Source organism: Lygodium microphyllum, chromosome 16 (assembly GCF_053477565.2).
Source record: "Lygodium microphyllum isolate KBCC chromosome 16, Lygodium_microphyllum_v1.1.10, whole genome shotgun sequence".
Lineage (NCBI taxonomy): Eukaryota > Viridiplantae > Streptophyta > Polypodiopsida > Schizaeales > Lygodiaceae > Lygodium > Lygodium microphyllum.
This window is the reverse complement of record NC_141150.1, coordinates 131269218-131282205: the sequence shown is the minus strand read 5'-3', so window position 1 is coordinate 131282205 and position 12988 is coordinate 131269218. Positions and strand designations below refer to the sequence as shown.

Genomic DNA, 12988 nt, shown 5'->3' with positions numbered 1-12988 from the left:
CCTCAATTCCAAGTTAATCATCCATTTATATTGTCTAATTTCAAGGAAAATTGGGATAATTGGGGCAATTCAAGGAAATTTGGAGCTATGGGGGTAATCAAGTCAATTTTGGGACATTTGGGACAATTTGGAGCATTGAAGGGTATTGGGGAAATTAGAGGGACATTCTTTGGGGCAATTTGGGTCATGCAGGGCATATTTGGGGCACTTAAGACATGTGCTGTTCCCCCCGTTCCCGTTCCCCAACCTTGGACATTCCCCGCGTTCCAAGGGGTCTCGTTCCCGTTCCCGTTCCCCATTCTAGGTAACTGTGACGATAGCATCCTAGAGAGAGAGAGAGAGAGAGAGAGAGAGAGAGAGAGAGAGAGAGTGAGGAAGGAAAAGAAGAAAAAATAAGAAAGAATAGGGAGAGGGAGAGATTAAGTATACAAGGGAGAGGTGAATCGATAAGGATAAAAGATCCTTCTTCGTACAACATCCCATTCTCCAACTCCATCCATTGATGAAGACTCTATAGGCGTGCATAACCCAAGGATTCTTGCACAAGAGGCAAAGCTTGGAGAAGGCTAAGGCTCAAGTTAAGAAACAGATTGTTTAAAGGACTCCGAGAGCTTCCTAGTCACTTGTACTTCATGAATTATTGTTTAACAAGTCAGAATAAAATAGTTGAGATTATAGTTAATTATTTTATCTTAGAAATCATAGCTTCAATTCTCAAATACCTAGACTAGTTTGTTCTTGTATAGAAATGAGGGAATCATCACTCATTTAAGTAAAGATTTTTCATGGGATTAGAGTGAGGAAAATTTTGCATGAACTGTGCATGATAAAGTGTTCAATCATTTAGGGAAAAAGCTTGCAATATAAAGAAAAGACTAGAGATGGTTATTTTAAGGTGTGATTGGCATGTACCAATTTGTAATTGCACTCTAGGAAGAATAAGTTGCCATGAATTTTCTCTCTTTTGCAAAGTATTCAAAGGACACTGCTTTGGGCTGTCAAATTCGTCCTTTAAAGAAAATGCTGATTATTTTGGGAAAAAGATGGTAAAGGTAACTTGGTTGACTCTCATGGAATAATGCAAGTGATTGTTGGATTGGTGTTTTGGGAAAGGAATGTTTTCCTAGTTGTAAATGATAGACTGATTGCCCCGGTTGTGTATTTGTCTCAAAAGTTCTTAGGTCCTTATGGGCAAATTTTTGGTTATGCACTAAACTTGCCCTAAGGTTAGTGGCAGGAGCCTTTCACCAAGGGGCTAGTTTAACTGCTTTGGAGGCTAGGACCAGCCCCAGATGTGAGAGATCTCTCTGTAGGAAAGACATTAGGCTAGGAGGCAACAACGGTGACGGGGGGGAGGCTTTGGTTGTAAATCCCTTTGGTCTACTAGCCTAAATCCCACGAGCCTAGGATGGTCTTCTCGGAAGGCCTTGATACTAGATAAGGGCGGATTGGTGGGTTGTGTGCTATGAGGTTTGGACAGGAGTCTCGGATTAAGGGATGGATTATAAGGGTGGCATTGCACCTTGGAGAAGGTGCAAGATAAACACATTGTTTTGTCATTGCTTTAAGGGATTGTTTGACATTGTCTTTGTGTTTGTGACAATAAATTACATGAAGGAACCAATGTTTAATGGTTATTTAAGGAAAGTGCCTTTGCATGCTAAACATAAATGTGCTAGGATAATTAGATTACTAAAATACATCCTTGAGGTAAGCGGAAAGGCGAGATCCTCGAGAGGTCCATTCTATGGATGGGCGGTCTTAATGAGCCAAGAGTTCTTCAAGGCCTTAGAATTAGGAAAAGATTGAATGCTTGACTACCTAGTGTGTCGTCTTAGAGCGCGATCAATGCCGTATTAGGAGATCCAAGTTAAGACTATACCCTGCATGTAGAGGGATCGACGTATATCGCTTTCCGCTCACTATAAACCAAGTGTGGCATTGATCTCCTTTGGTTTTAGTTGTTTTGTGAATACAGTGCCTCAAGGACCTAGGTGACCTTAGTGTTGAATTAGGAACTTGGGTTCAGGTCGATCCTTATGGGTTATGGTTGGAATCTTCGGTTGTAAAGTGGACTTGAGAGAGCCTAGGTGACAAACTGCATGTTATTCTAAGGATTACTGCGTAGCGTTGCTTAGGATAATCTCTTGATAGGCCACTAAATTGTGTCGTTGAGGTCTTCTTAGTTGGGCACATTCCCATACTACTCCAAAACGGCGTTTTGGTAGAAACGAAACGGGGATAGGAAAACACCGTTTCGACATCGAGTGGGTGCATGGGCAGATTGGTTATTGAGAGCAAAAATGGGCTGTCTTTCGCATTTTTGCCTTGTTTTGTGCCTTCTCCTCCTTTCCTTCCTTCCTTCTTCTTCTTCTTCTTTTTCTTCTTCTTCTTTCCTCCTAAGTTTTTCTCCTTTCAAGTTCCTTTTTTCCTTCTTCTTCCATCCTTCTTTTTTATTTTTGTTCCAAGTTTCATCCTTCTTCTCCTCCTCCTGCTCCTGCTCCTACTTCTTTTTCTTTTTCAATTTTCTTCTAAGTTATTATTACTTAACCTCTTTTCAAATTCCCATTATCTAATCATGGCTCCGGATTCATTTTGGAGGCATGTCACTCCAATCAAGGGATACTAGGGCTCGGATGGATCAAAGAAGTGGCAGTGCAACTATTATGAAATGGAAAAATTGGGAGAAGTAATGGTAACTCTCTATCTTTGGCACTGAAAGTGTATGGGTATTGAGCTACAAGAGGATGAATCCTCTCATCCAATACCACATGGGGCTAATGAAGCACAAGTAGAGTAAGGAGAGGCTAGTGAGCCTAGTGGCACTAGCTAAATTAGAGGTGCCAGTGGCCCATAAAAGAAGTGCATCCATATTCGTATCGGGTCTAAGTGCAACAAGGGCCTCGTTACCATCTTTTAGTGGTGGTGGGCAAAGGGGTTCTTTGCATGGTACAAGTGTCTATATAAGACTTCTACTAGGGAACTCATATGCTTATTTATTTAGTGTGCTATCCCTTACAATGTGGCTACTACATATCAATGGAAGAAGACAATTAGGAGAGTGAGCCGTATAGGATGTGAGTGGAAAGGCCCATCTGCGGCAGATGCAGTATACACATGGGAGCTTTAAAGAAAAAAACGTCCATAGAGGCTTAATTAGATCCCTCGAAGGAGACATGGGCGAAATATGGATGCACAATATTATGTGATGGATGTTCGGATATGTGCCGAAGGAATATATACAATGTTTTGGTGTCTTCATGCAAAGGCACCATATTCATCAAGGCCATCGATGCCTCTATCTTAGGTCTTACCATCACATGAGTTTTCATTTAGGAGCACATCCGACAGTGCATCATAGATATAGGAGTGCAAAATGTGGTGTAGGTTGTGACAGATAATTGAAGGCTAAGCAATTGTGTGTCTATAGGGCGTATACTTGAGAAGGAGTTTCCTAGCATAGTATGGACTCCATGTGCATCCCATTGCCCGTGTCTTCTCATCCAATACCACATGGGGCTAATGAAGCACAAGTAGAGTAAGGAGAGGCTAGTGAGCCTAGTGGCACTAGCTAAATTAGAGGTGCCAGTGGCCCATAAAAGAAGTGCATCCATATTCGTATCGGGTCTAAGTGCAACAAGGGCCTCGTTACCATCTTTTAGTGGTGGTGGGCAAAGGGGTTCTTTGCATGGTACAAGTGTCTATATAAGACTTCTACTAGGGAACTCATATGCTTATTTATTTAGTGTGCTATCCCTTACAATGTGGCTACTACATATCAATGGAAGAAGACAATTAGGAGAGTGAGCCGTATAGGATGTGAGTGGAAAGGCCCATCTGCGGCAGATGCAGTATACACATGGGAGCTTTAAAGAAAAAAACGTCCATAGAGGCTTAATTAGATCCCTCGAAGGAGACATGGGCGAAATATGGATGCACAATATTATGTGATGGATGTTCGGATATGTGCCGAAGGAATATATACAATGTTTTGGTGTCTTCATGCAAAGGCACCATATTCATCAAGGCCATCGATGCCTCTATCTTAGGTCTTACCATCACATGAGTTTTCATTTAGGAGCACATCCGACAGTGCATCATAGATATAGGAGTGCAAAATGTGGTGTAGGTTGTGACAGATAATTGAAGGCTAAGCAATTGTGTGTCTATAGGGCGTATACTTGAGAAGGAGTTTCCTAGCATAGTATGGACTCCATGTGCATCCCATTGCCCGTGTCTTCTCACAAGATTGTAGTTCAAGGCCTGTTGAGAGGAACCGGAGTATATAGATGCTCTTTCACTCCGAAAAGAGGAACAAGCTCACAACTACCCAATTGAAGTGTTTAGTGTTTTGCCATTGCAATCTCTAGCTTTTTGAGAGGACCGCTTTATCCCTTAAGTCTCTACAACAAGAATGTCAGGTATGAAAGGTACGATACAATACGATATGATAAAATATGGTACTAATTGGTACCTTATGATTTTGTAAGGTACGGTACGATATTAGTACGAAAAAAAAAACAAAAACTTAGTTATTTTGGAGTATAGATAATAGGACACATGTTTAGAACTAAAATAGCAATGTCACTTGAGTTAATAGGATGAATACATGAGGCCAACAAGGTAAAACCTCATGCACAATATCCGCAATGCGCTACTAGAAGACAGATGGGAGTATATATGTAATACATACAACCAAGAAAAGTATAGGGTGGATGCACAGAGAGAGAGAGAGAGAGAGAGAGAGAGAGAGAGAGAGAGAGAGAGGGAGGGATACTCGTTGAATTGCGTACTCATCTTGGAAGTTGGGGGAGAGAGAGAGTGAGAGAAGCTTGAAATTATGATAATAAACTTGAGGCTTAGAAGTTAAAAGATATTGTGTGGTCTAGTCTTCATAAGCCAAAAATAGCATGTTTTTTTGTACGAATTGGTGTAGATATGTACGGTACGGTACGGTACGAACTGTATAGAACGAACTAGTCCATATGTAGTATGAATGCAACTATGCTTTATAGGCAAATTGGTAATGAATAGTATTATGTATTATTATCTTTTTAACCTTAAGACTTATCAGTGCTTCGAAGTTGGATTGTAAATTGTGATATGTATGAACATTGAGCATGTACATCTTGGAGATACCATAGGAGGAGTAGGATATCTACTCCATGCTCTATGAGGAGCTATTGGTACTAGTGCATGAGACTCGTGCACGGAGGAGGGTTAGAGCAACTAGAGTGAGGGCCACACGTAGTCGTGCATCACATGTAGAGTCAAAGTGAGAGTTTGAGACTCAGGTTGAGGTTGCTTCATTATCTTTTCAATCAGGGTTCTTAGAGTTGGATGAGGAGATGGTGCACGGATCCTTGGAGTTCGAATGAGTTAAACTCATGATACTCAGGAGTTGGTTTAGCATTGGAGACTATAGTTGCCAATTGTTTATTTGATATCGATACTTATTACTCAGTAGTATGCAGTGCTCAGTGCTCACTGGACTTTGGAGTTTGGACAGATTATTCACACGACATAGCTCAATGTATCATTGTATCTTTATTTTACTTATTATGCATCTTGGTTTCAATGTTCTTGATGTTAGTCTTTAGGTCATAGACGATTCACGAGTCATAAATTATGATTCATTTTATTGTCTTAAGTTTTGAAAGCGTGTCTTAAATTGTGTTAAGTTGTCTTAAATTTTAACAATTAAATCTTAACTCTTCACTCGTGAGTCGGATTTCAATTATATGACATGAACACTCAAAGTTTTGTATGAAATTTGGGTACATGTTGTTGTAGGCATTGATATATTTAGATATCCATGTAATACGTTATTTATTTTAGTGTATAATCCAAAACGTCATTTGCTCGTCCTCAAAATTTAGTTAAAACTCTGGAACTCCGGTTTTCTCGTTTCCATTTCCTCCATTTTCGAAACTCCTCTGTACTATGCACATTGTATGTCGTATCAGAGTAGAAATATCAAATGGAAAAACCATAGGTTTATATTATTATGGTGGGTTTGCCTAGGACTTGAATACTTAAGATGTTAAGACTAGTGCTACGTGATTAGAGTAATGCAACAGAAGAATGATGGGTCCTAACCCACATATCCTATAAATTATCTTATTTTCAAGTATAATATCTTTAAGTTTACCTCGAGATGAGGACATCTCGATTTCTCTAAGGGGAAGAGGATATAATGTTTGGGACTCTCACACAAGGGCATGTGAATAGGGGGAGGATTTTCAGCGAAGGTTTACAAACTTTAAATTTTTTCAAGTTAAAGGGGGAAAAAAAAGACTTACCAATCGTTGTTGAGCTGTTGCCAATCTCTCCCATCATCCTCTTGAGCTCCACGTCAGTCTTTGCTGCTGCCATCACCTCATGAGCTTCATCATCACCTCGACTACCATTGTCTTTTTCATCACCACCATAACTAAAGCATGTTGTTGCCTTATCATACACCTGTTTGATGGCGATGAGAATGAGAGAAAGAGACAACTTGAAGCACTTCAATAATAACTAGAGAGGAAGAAGGGGCTATTAGTTCCTCTCTAATGCTATAAAAGCCTTTGTATCTTAGCCTTTGGGCTAGGGGTTTTTTTTTCTTTGATGGGCAAAAACATTGTGTGTGTGTGTGTGTGAGAGAGAGAGAGAGAGAGAGAGAGAGAGAGAGAGAGAATAGTGGGAGAGAAGAAAAGAAGAGAATAAGGAGACGGAGAGAAAAAGGAGATAGGGGGAGAATAGAAGAAGAGAAGGAGAAGATACATTAGAAGAAGAAGAGAAGAGAGGAAGGGAAGATAAAGGAGGAGGAAGTAGAGAGAGAAGAGGGGAGGAGAAGAGAGAGATAGAGGGATAGAAGAAGATAGAAAAGGGGAGAGAGAGAGAGAGAGAGAGAGAGAGAGAGAATGAATTTACGAAAAAAAGAGAGAGAGAATGAATAGGGAGAGGGAGAGATTAAGTATATAAGGGAGAGAGCCGAACTAATAAGGATAAAAGATTCTTCTTCATACAACATCCCATCCTCCAACTCCGAATAGAGAGGTCGACATCTATCGTTCCCTCTTGTTTCTTACTCGCTATGAGCCAAGTGCAGTATTGATTTGCTTCGATAGAGGGGTAGAGAGAGAGAGAGAGATAGACGGAGATATAGAGAAAAAGAGAGAAAGAATAGGGAGAGGGAGAGATCAAGTATATGAGGGAGAGAGCCAAACCGATAAGGATAAAAGATCCTTCTTTGTATAACATCCCATCCTTCAACTCCATCCATTGATGAAGACTCTGTGAGCACGCATAACCCAAGGATTTTTGGACAAGAGGCAAAGCTTGGAGAAGGCTAAGGCTCAAGTTAAGAAATGGCATGTTTAAAGGGCCTTTCCCTATTCCATGAATTATTGTTTAACAAGTCGGAATAAAAGAGGAGATTACAATTAGTCATTTTATCTCAAAAATCATTGCTTCAATTCTCAAATACCTAGATCAGTTTGTTATTGTATAGAAATGGGGGAACGATCACTCATTAAAGTAAAGCTTATTCATGGGACTAGAATGAGGAGTGGTTATTTTAACATGTGACCGGCATGCATCACTTCGTAATTGCAGTCTAGGAAGAATAAGTTGCCATGGATTATCTCTCTTTTATGAAGTATTCAAAGGTCATTGCTTTGGGTTGTCAAACTTCTCTTTTGAAGAAAAGGCTGATTATTTTGGGAAAAAGATGGTCTTCCTAGTCAAGGTAAATTGGTTTGACTCTTATGGAATAATCCAAGTGATTGTTGGGTTTATGTTTTGGGAAATAAATGTTTTCTAATTGTAAATGATAGGCTGATTGCCTTGGTTGTGTATTTGTTCCAAAAGTTCGGGCAGATTTTTGGTTACACGCTAAACCTCCCCCAAGGTTAGTGGTAGGAGTCCTTTACTAAGGGGCTAGTTTAACCGTCTGTTGTAAGCTAGGACCAGCCCCAAATGCGAGATGTCCCTCTATAGAAAAGACATTAGGCTAGGAGGTGACAAGGGTGCTAGTGGGGGTCTTTGGCTGTATCCCTTGGGTCTGTCAAGAATTGGCCTAATCCTTACGAGCTAAGGATGGACTTTCGGGAAGGCCCTAATGCTAGATAGGGGTGGATTGGTGGATCATGTTTCATGAGATTTAGAGAGGAGTCTTGGATAAGGAACAGATTGCTAGGGCGGCATTGCACCTTGGAGAAGGTGCAGGATAAATATATTGTTTTGTGAAACCAACCTTTCTCCTCGGATAGGGTGGTAAATAATTTAAGCAAGCACTAATTAGAACAAATATAAAATTCATGTAAATTGAAAATGCACACTTCACTTTAAACTTGGACATTGGACACCCTGTTGGCCCCAAAATTGGTACCCCTTGCGGTATTTCTTTATCTTATATTGCAAATGGAAGGAGTAGAACTGAGATCTTCTGATCTTCTTTGCTAATCGAAGTGATTCTTGCTGTTAAAACTGACTAGCAAGTCTCCAAATCAATTTGCCCCTTGGTTTGCTTGGTGATTGGCCTTCACCTTGCTCCTTGAAAGACAAAATCAATCTCAAATTTGTTATTGGCTAGTCGGCCTCTTGAGAATCTCTTTGAAATTTCTCAATTTTAGTTGCTAGAATTTAAGTTCTAGGTCCTCAGTTTTAAGTATGCATCTTGAGGCGGCTATCAAAACCCTAATTTTTGCTGTAAATTAGGGTTTATAGCAGAGATTGATTGAAATCTCTTTCTTTAATGGTTCAAATTGTTGGAGAATGCTAACTTGAGAGATGATTGGAGGATGAGAGAGAATATTGTAGAGAGAGAAATTTCAGAGTTTCACCACAGCAAATGTTAAAAAATTGCTACGCCGCTCAAAGAGCCATGGAAGGTGTCACCTACATCTTAGGACTACCACTTCTTCTCTCTCACAATAGTTGGAATAGACTTCCACTAGCTGCTAAAAACTTTTTTTCCACTTGCATGGGCAAGTTTTGCCAAGTGGTAGTCTTCTAATTTCATTTTTCAGCATTATCCAGCGTATTGAAAATTAATTTAATAATTATCTTAGTGCTCAAAAAATTAATTTCAATAGTCAATAATTAAATTGGCTAGGCCACTTTGTCTTTCAAGTATCCTTGACTAGTCATTGACCCTTAGATGGTATTAATTAATTAATTAATGCATGGTCTTTGATATCGCCGCTAACATTAGTGGCCAATAAATTGGTCTAGGTCCAAATCAGAGACTAGGTACCACCTAGTGGTACTTGTCAAACATAACTTATTACAACTGTTGCCTTCGATATCCTCTGTATCCTCAGGGCCCTTGGCATGTTACCATGAAATAACTACCATGTGCATCACATGTGCTAAACAACCTTGCACATTTGATTAATAACTTAATCAAATGTTAGTAGCAAGATTAGAGCATCTTAAAATTTCACGTCCTCGTGATAGTTTTGTTTACTTCAAAGGATTGTTTGACATTGTCTTTGTGTTTGTGACAATAAATTAAGGAAATGAACCAGTGTTTAATGGTTTATCAAGAAAGTTGTCTTTGCATGTGAAACATAAATACATGAACCAAGTGCGGCATTGGTGTTCAGCTATTATTAGGTGAACTTAGCGTCGAATTAGGAACCTGGGCTTAGGTTGATCCTTATACCGGAACCTTTTGTTGTGGAGTTGACTTGAGAGAGTCTAGGTGACAAACCCCATGTTTTTCTAAGGAGTACTGGGCTGCATCGCTTAGGATAAGGGTCTTTAAAATGTACTGCTGAGGGCTTCTTAGTTCGGCACATTACAGTAAGCTTCGAAAGTTTAGTACTAACTAGAGTCAGAGTTACCATCCATATATTCAGCCCTATTTCAGTTCAAGAAGGGGTTACGTGAGCTTTAGAATAACGACATGGCTTGAGTTAAGGGAAACCATGAAAGGCAATCTTGTGATTTACTAGGTATCCAAGGAGTTAAAAGTGCCTCCTCGAGTGCACATACCGCTGACATTGATGAGAGAGAATGGTTGATGAAGTAGTCTTTACTTCTTGTTCTTTGACGCAAGGGATATGAGCACTCACTCACTAGTTTGTTTGTCAATTGTTCTTTCCAGATGCTGAAAATAAAGATATCTTCCAACGGTTTGGTGGATCCAAGATGCTTATGAGGGTAGTGACCGATGAAAATGAGTGTGTGGAAATGAAAATGCACGCTTGCAGTTTGATTGCAGCTTCTGCAATGAGAAATGAGCTTGTGAAGGAGAAACTTATGGATCTTAATGTGGTGGAAGTGCTTACCAGGCTTCTTAAAGAGAATGGAATGGACGAGAATGTTGTTCAATCCATATGTAAGGCTGTTTGCTCCTTAGTGACAGCTGATGATGATCGGGTTGTAGCTTCAAAGGTCTAATTGTAGCCCTTGCACATTCTAAACGACTACCTATTAATACATTGGGTTTTAGAGCCAGCGCTTGTGTTATATTTTTGTTTGATTGTGTGAGGAGTTGTGTATTTGTGCTGACAACCTGGGTCTTCTTCACCTTCTTCAGGCTTTCAGCAATGCCAGGGCATTTGCTGATGCAGGCATGGTGGAGGCTATGCTTTCAACCTTCTATCTGCAGAGCTCATCATCAACAGTACCAGCAGTTTGTATGGCACTTAAATGTCTTGCAGTCAATGTAAGGGTCTGCTGTCTGTTACATATGCTATGGCTCTCTTGTGTGAAGGATTTTGGGTATTATATGCTTTTTAATAAACTGACAGTGCTAGTATAGTTGTTCATGCTCATGCTTAGTGACTTCCTGGCAAATCAATTCATATTACAGCAGCTATTATTCAATGATTTGTGCAGGAGTCTATCTGCAAAATGATAGCAGACCAGCAAGGAATTGACCTCATTTTTCAAGTGATGGATGAATCCTTAAAGCACAAGGACAAAGCTCTCGCAAAGAATGCGTGCTCTTTACTGTCGCAGGTTTTGGGAGCATTTCCTGGTTGTAAGCTGATCTGAATATAAAGCACAGAGCACGAGAGTGTGTTTGATTAGTCTCTAGAGCACAAGACAAACAGTGTGATTGAACTGTGCAGTCAGATTGGATGTTTTTGGATCCATTGTAGTTGGCGGGGAGTGATGGAAACAAAGATGCCATTGTTCGCAAAGGAGGTTTGGAAAGAGTCGTCAACTTTATGATGATCTACTCAGATGACCCACCTGTTATAGAAGAGGTGGAGATAGTTTGTGTAGTCTTCGTTAGACTAATATACTACAGTATGTAAAGCTACCTGAACCAAGGACTGTTTGGTTTGCAGACTTTGACAGTGATGGCAGTTCTCTCATTGCGGTCTCCTACAAATGCAATGATGGCAGTTAAAGCGGGTGCCCTTGATATGGCCGTAGAAGCTATGGAGAATCATCTATCAGCTGCAAATGTGCAGAGGCAGGCTTGTAAAATGCTACGTAATTTTGCAGTCCGTAGCACAGAAATCAGGCAAGACACCAATTTAGTCTCTGTGCTAGATGTCACGTCATTACGTTATTCAAAACCGTTGTGGCCCTTATAACGAGGTGGGCCATAACCGTGTGGCTGCATGGATCAATAAAATTATGTTCTTGCTGATCACTCCCAAGAGTCCTGGTAAATATATCAACACACTTTTCTTCTGTAGAGCATTGTTCCATCTCGACAACTCCATCCTTACAGAGTGGTATTGAATGTGTATATGCTTAACGCAGGCATGAAACACAGGGCTCTTCGCAATCGCCGTGCAACTCTGATTGTCACACTTGATAATTGTTGCCTTTTCTTCTAAATCCTGTTTGGCTAAATTGCTTCACAAGTAGGACATCACATCACGCGTTGAAAATTGAATGTTGCATGGCTTTTAGCACATCATCTTATAAGGCAAGGGGTGTTTTGTGAGCAGCAATGCAATCTTCCTCTCGCATCCCCTGAAGTGCTGCTGCTGTTGATACAGATCAGCCATCTTGGAGAAGGGTTTGGACCGTCTCATCAGGAGAGCAAAATGGAGTCATGCAAGCTGCAAGGAGGCAGCCGCCGCTGCTCTAAGGGATCTTGGATTCGACGACTACAACAGTTGAGACAAAGAGCTGAATCAACAACCGGTTTGTATGCGGGTATCTTTGGAAATTTGGGGTTCTCTGGTCGTGCACCTTGACAAGGAGTAACATTTGGAGTTCCCGGAAGGGCACCTTTATAAAATTTCCGAATGGGTTGAGAAGGCTTTCACAGGCGTTCTGCAACCTTCAGGACTAAGGCTTGTTTGTTCGACTTTATCAATGTTTAGGACATACGATTTATTATTATTATCGTCTTTTTTCAAAATATTTATCGTGTTTGTCCATATTCATGACTTGTACTCACTTTACGATTTATGGTTGATTTGTGTACACACGCGTATACATGCATGCTGTTATTGATCTTTTGCATGGGCGTTGTTTTGTCCTTTGACAAATATTTAATGTCCTTACTCATTAAGATTATCACAAGTTGATAGACAATTTGATCTTTTGATGATATTCTATTCGACAAACAAGTGTGCACCATTATTTCCTTGGATGATGATATGCTGTTATTTCCTTGGCTACAATTTTATATGGTTCTGTTTAGATTTCATTTGTTTCCAAATTATCTAATCTAGAAAGGATTGTTGGAATTGATATGTTGCCATCGTATTTGATACATTTTGTTACTTTTGTTTATGTGTACTTGTTTGATTAAAAAACCAATTTAGTCATATTGATTATGCATATCAAACATATTTTTAATTCAATTTATTCTAGATTGTGTGTAATATTGTAATTAAAAAGGAGACAACTAGCATGCAATCTATTTTTGGTGATTATATGAATGTTTATATTGGTATTTTACAATAGCATATGTGCATGTGTACATGTACACTCTTTTCTTCGTGAAATGATGTAAATGAATTTCCATCAATGTACAATAGGAGTTATATTTAGAACGAACATAATTCATATTTAAAAT

At 39.7% G+C, this 12988-nt stretch overlaps 1 protein-coding gene across 2 annotated transcripts in view; it reads left to right on the top strand.

Annotated features, from left to right (window-relative positions):
* LOC148023437 (ARM repeat superfamily protein) overlaps positions 1-12325 on the top strand; it is a 118082-nt gene extending 105757 nt beyond the window's left edge. The window contains exons 3-8 of one of the 2 annotated variants that reach the window (XM_087696410.1): positions 10097-10386; positions 10532-10660; positions 10834-10956; positions 11100-11207; positions 11292-11470; positions 11958-12325. In XM_087696410.1, the coding sequence (XP_087552536.1) occupies positions 10097-10386; positions 10532-10660; positions 10834-10956; positions 11100-11207; positions 11292-11470; positions 11958-12081 (953 nt within the window). In that variant the 3' untranslated portion in view covers positions 12082-12325. Of the gene's footprint in view, positions 1-10096; positions 10387-10531; positions 10661-10833; positions 10957-11099; positions 11208-11291; positions 11471-11906 lie in introns of both variants that reach the window. The other variant, XM_087696411.1, reaches the window with a different exon arrangement.
* The last annotated feature ends 663 nt before the right edge of the window (positions 12326-12988 follow it).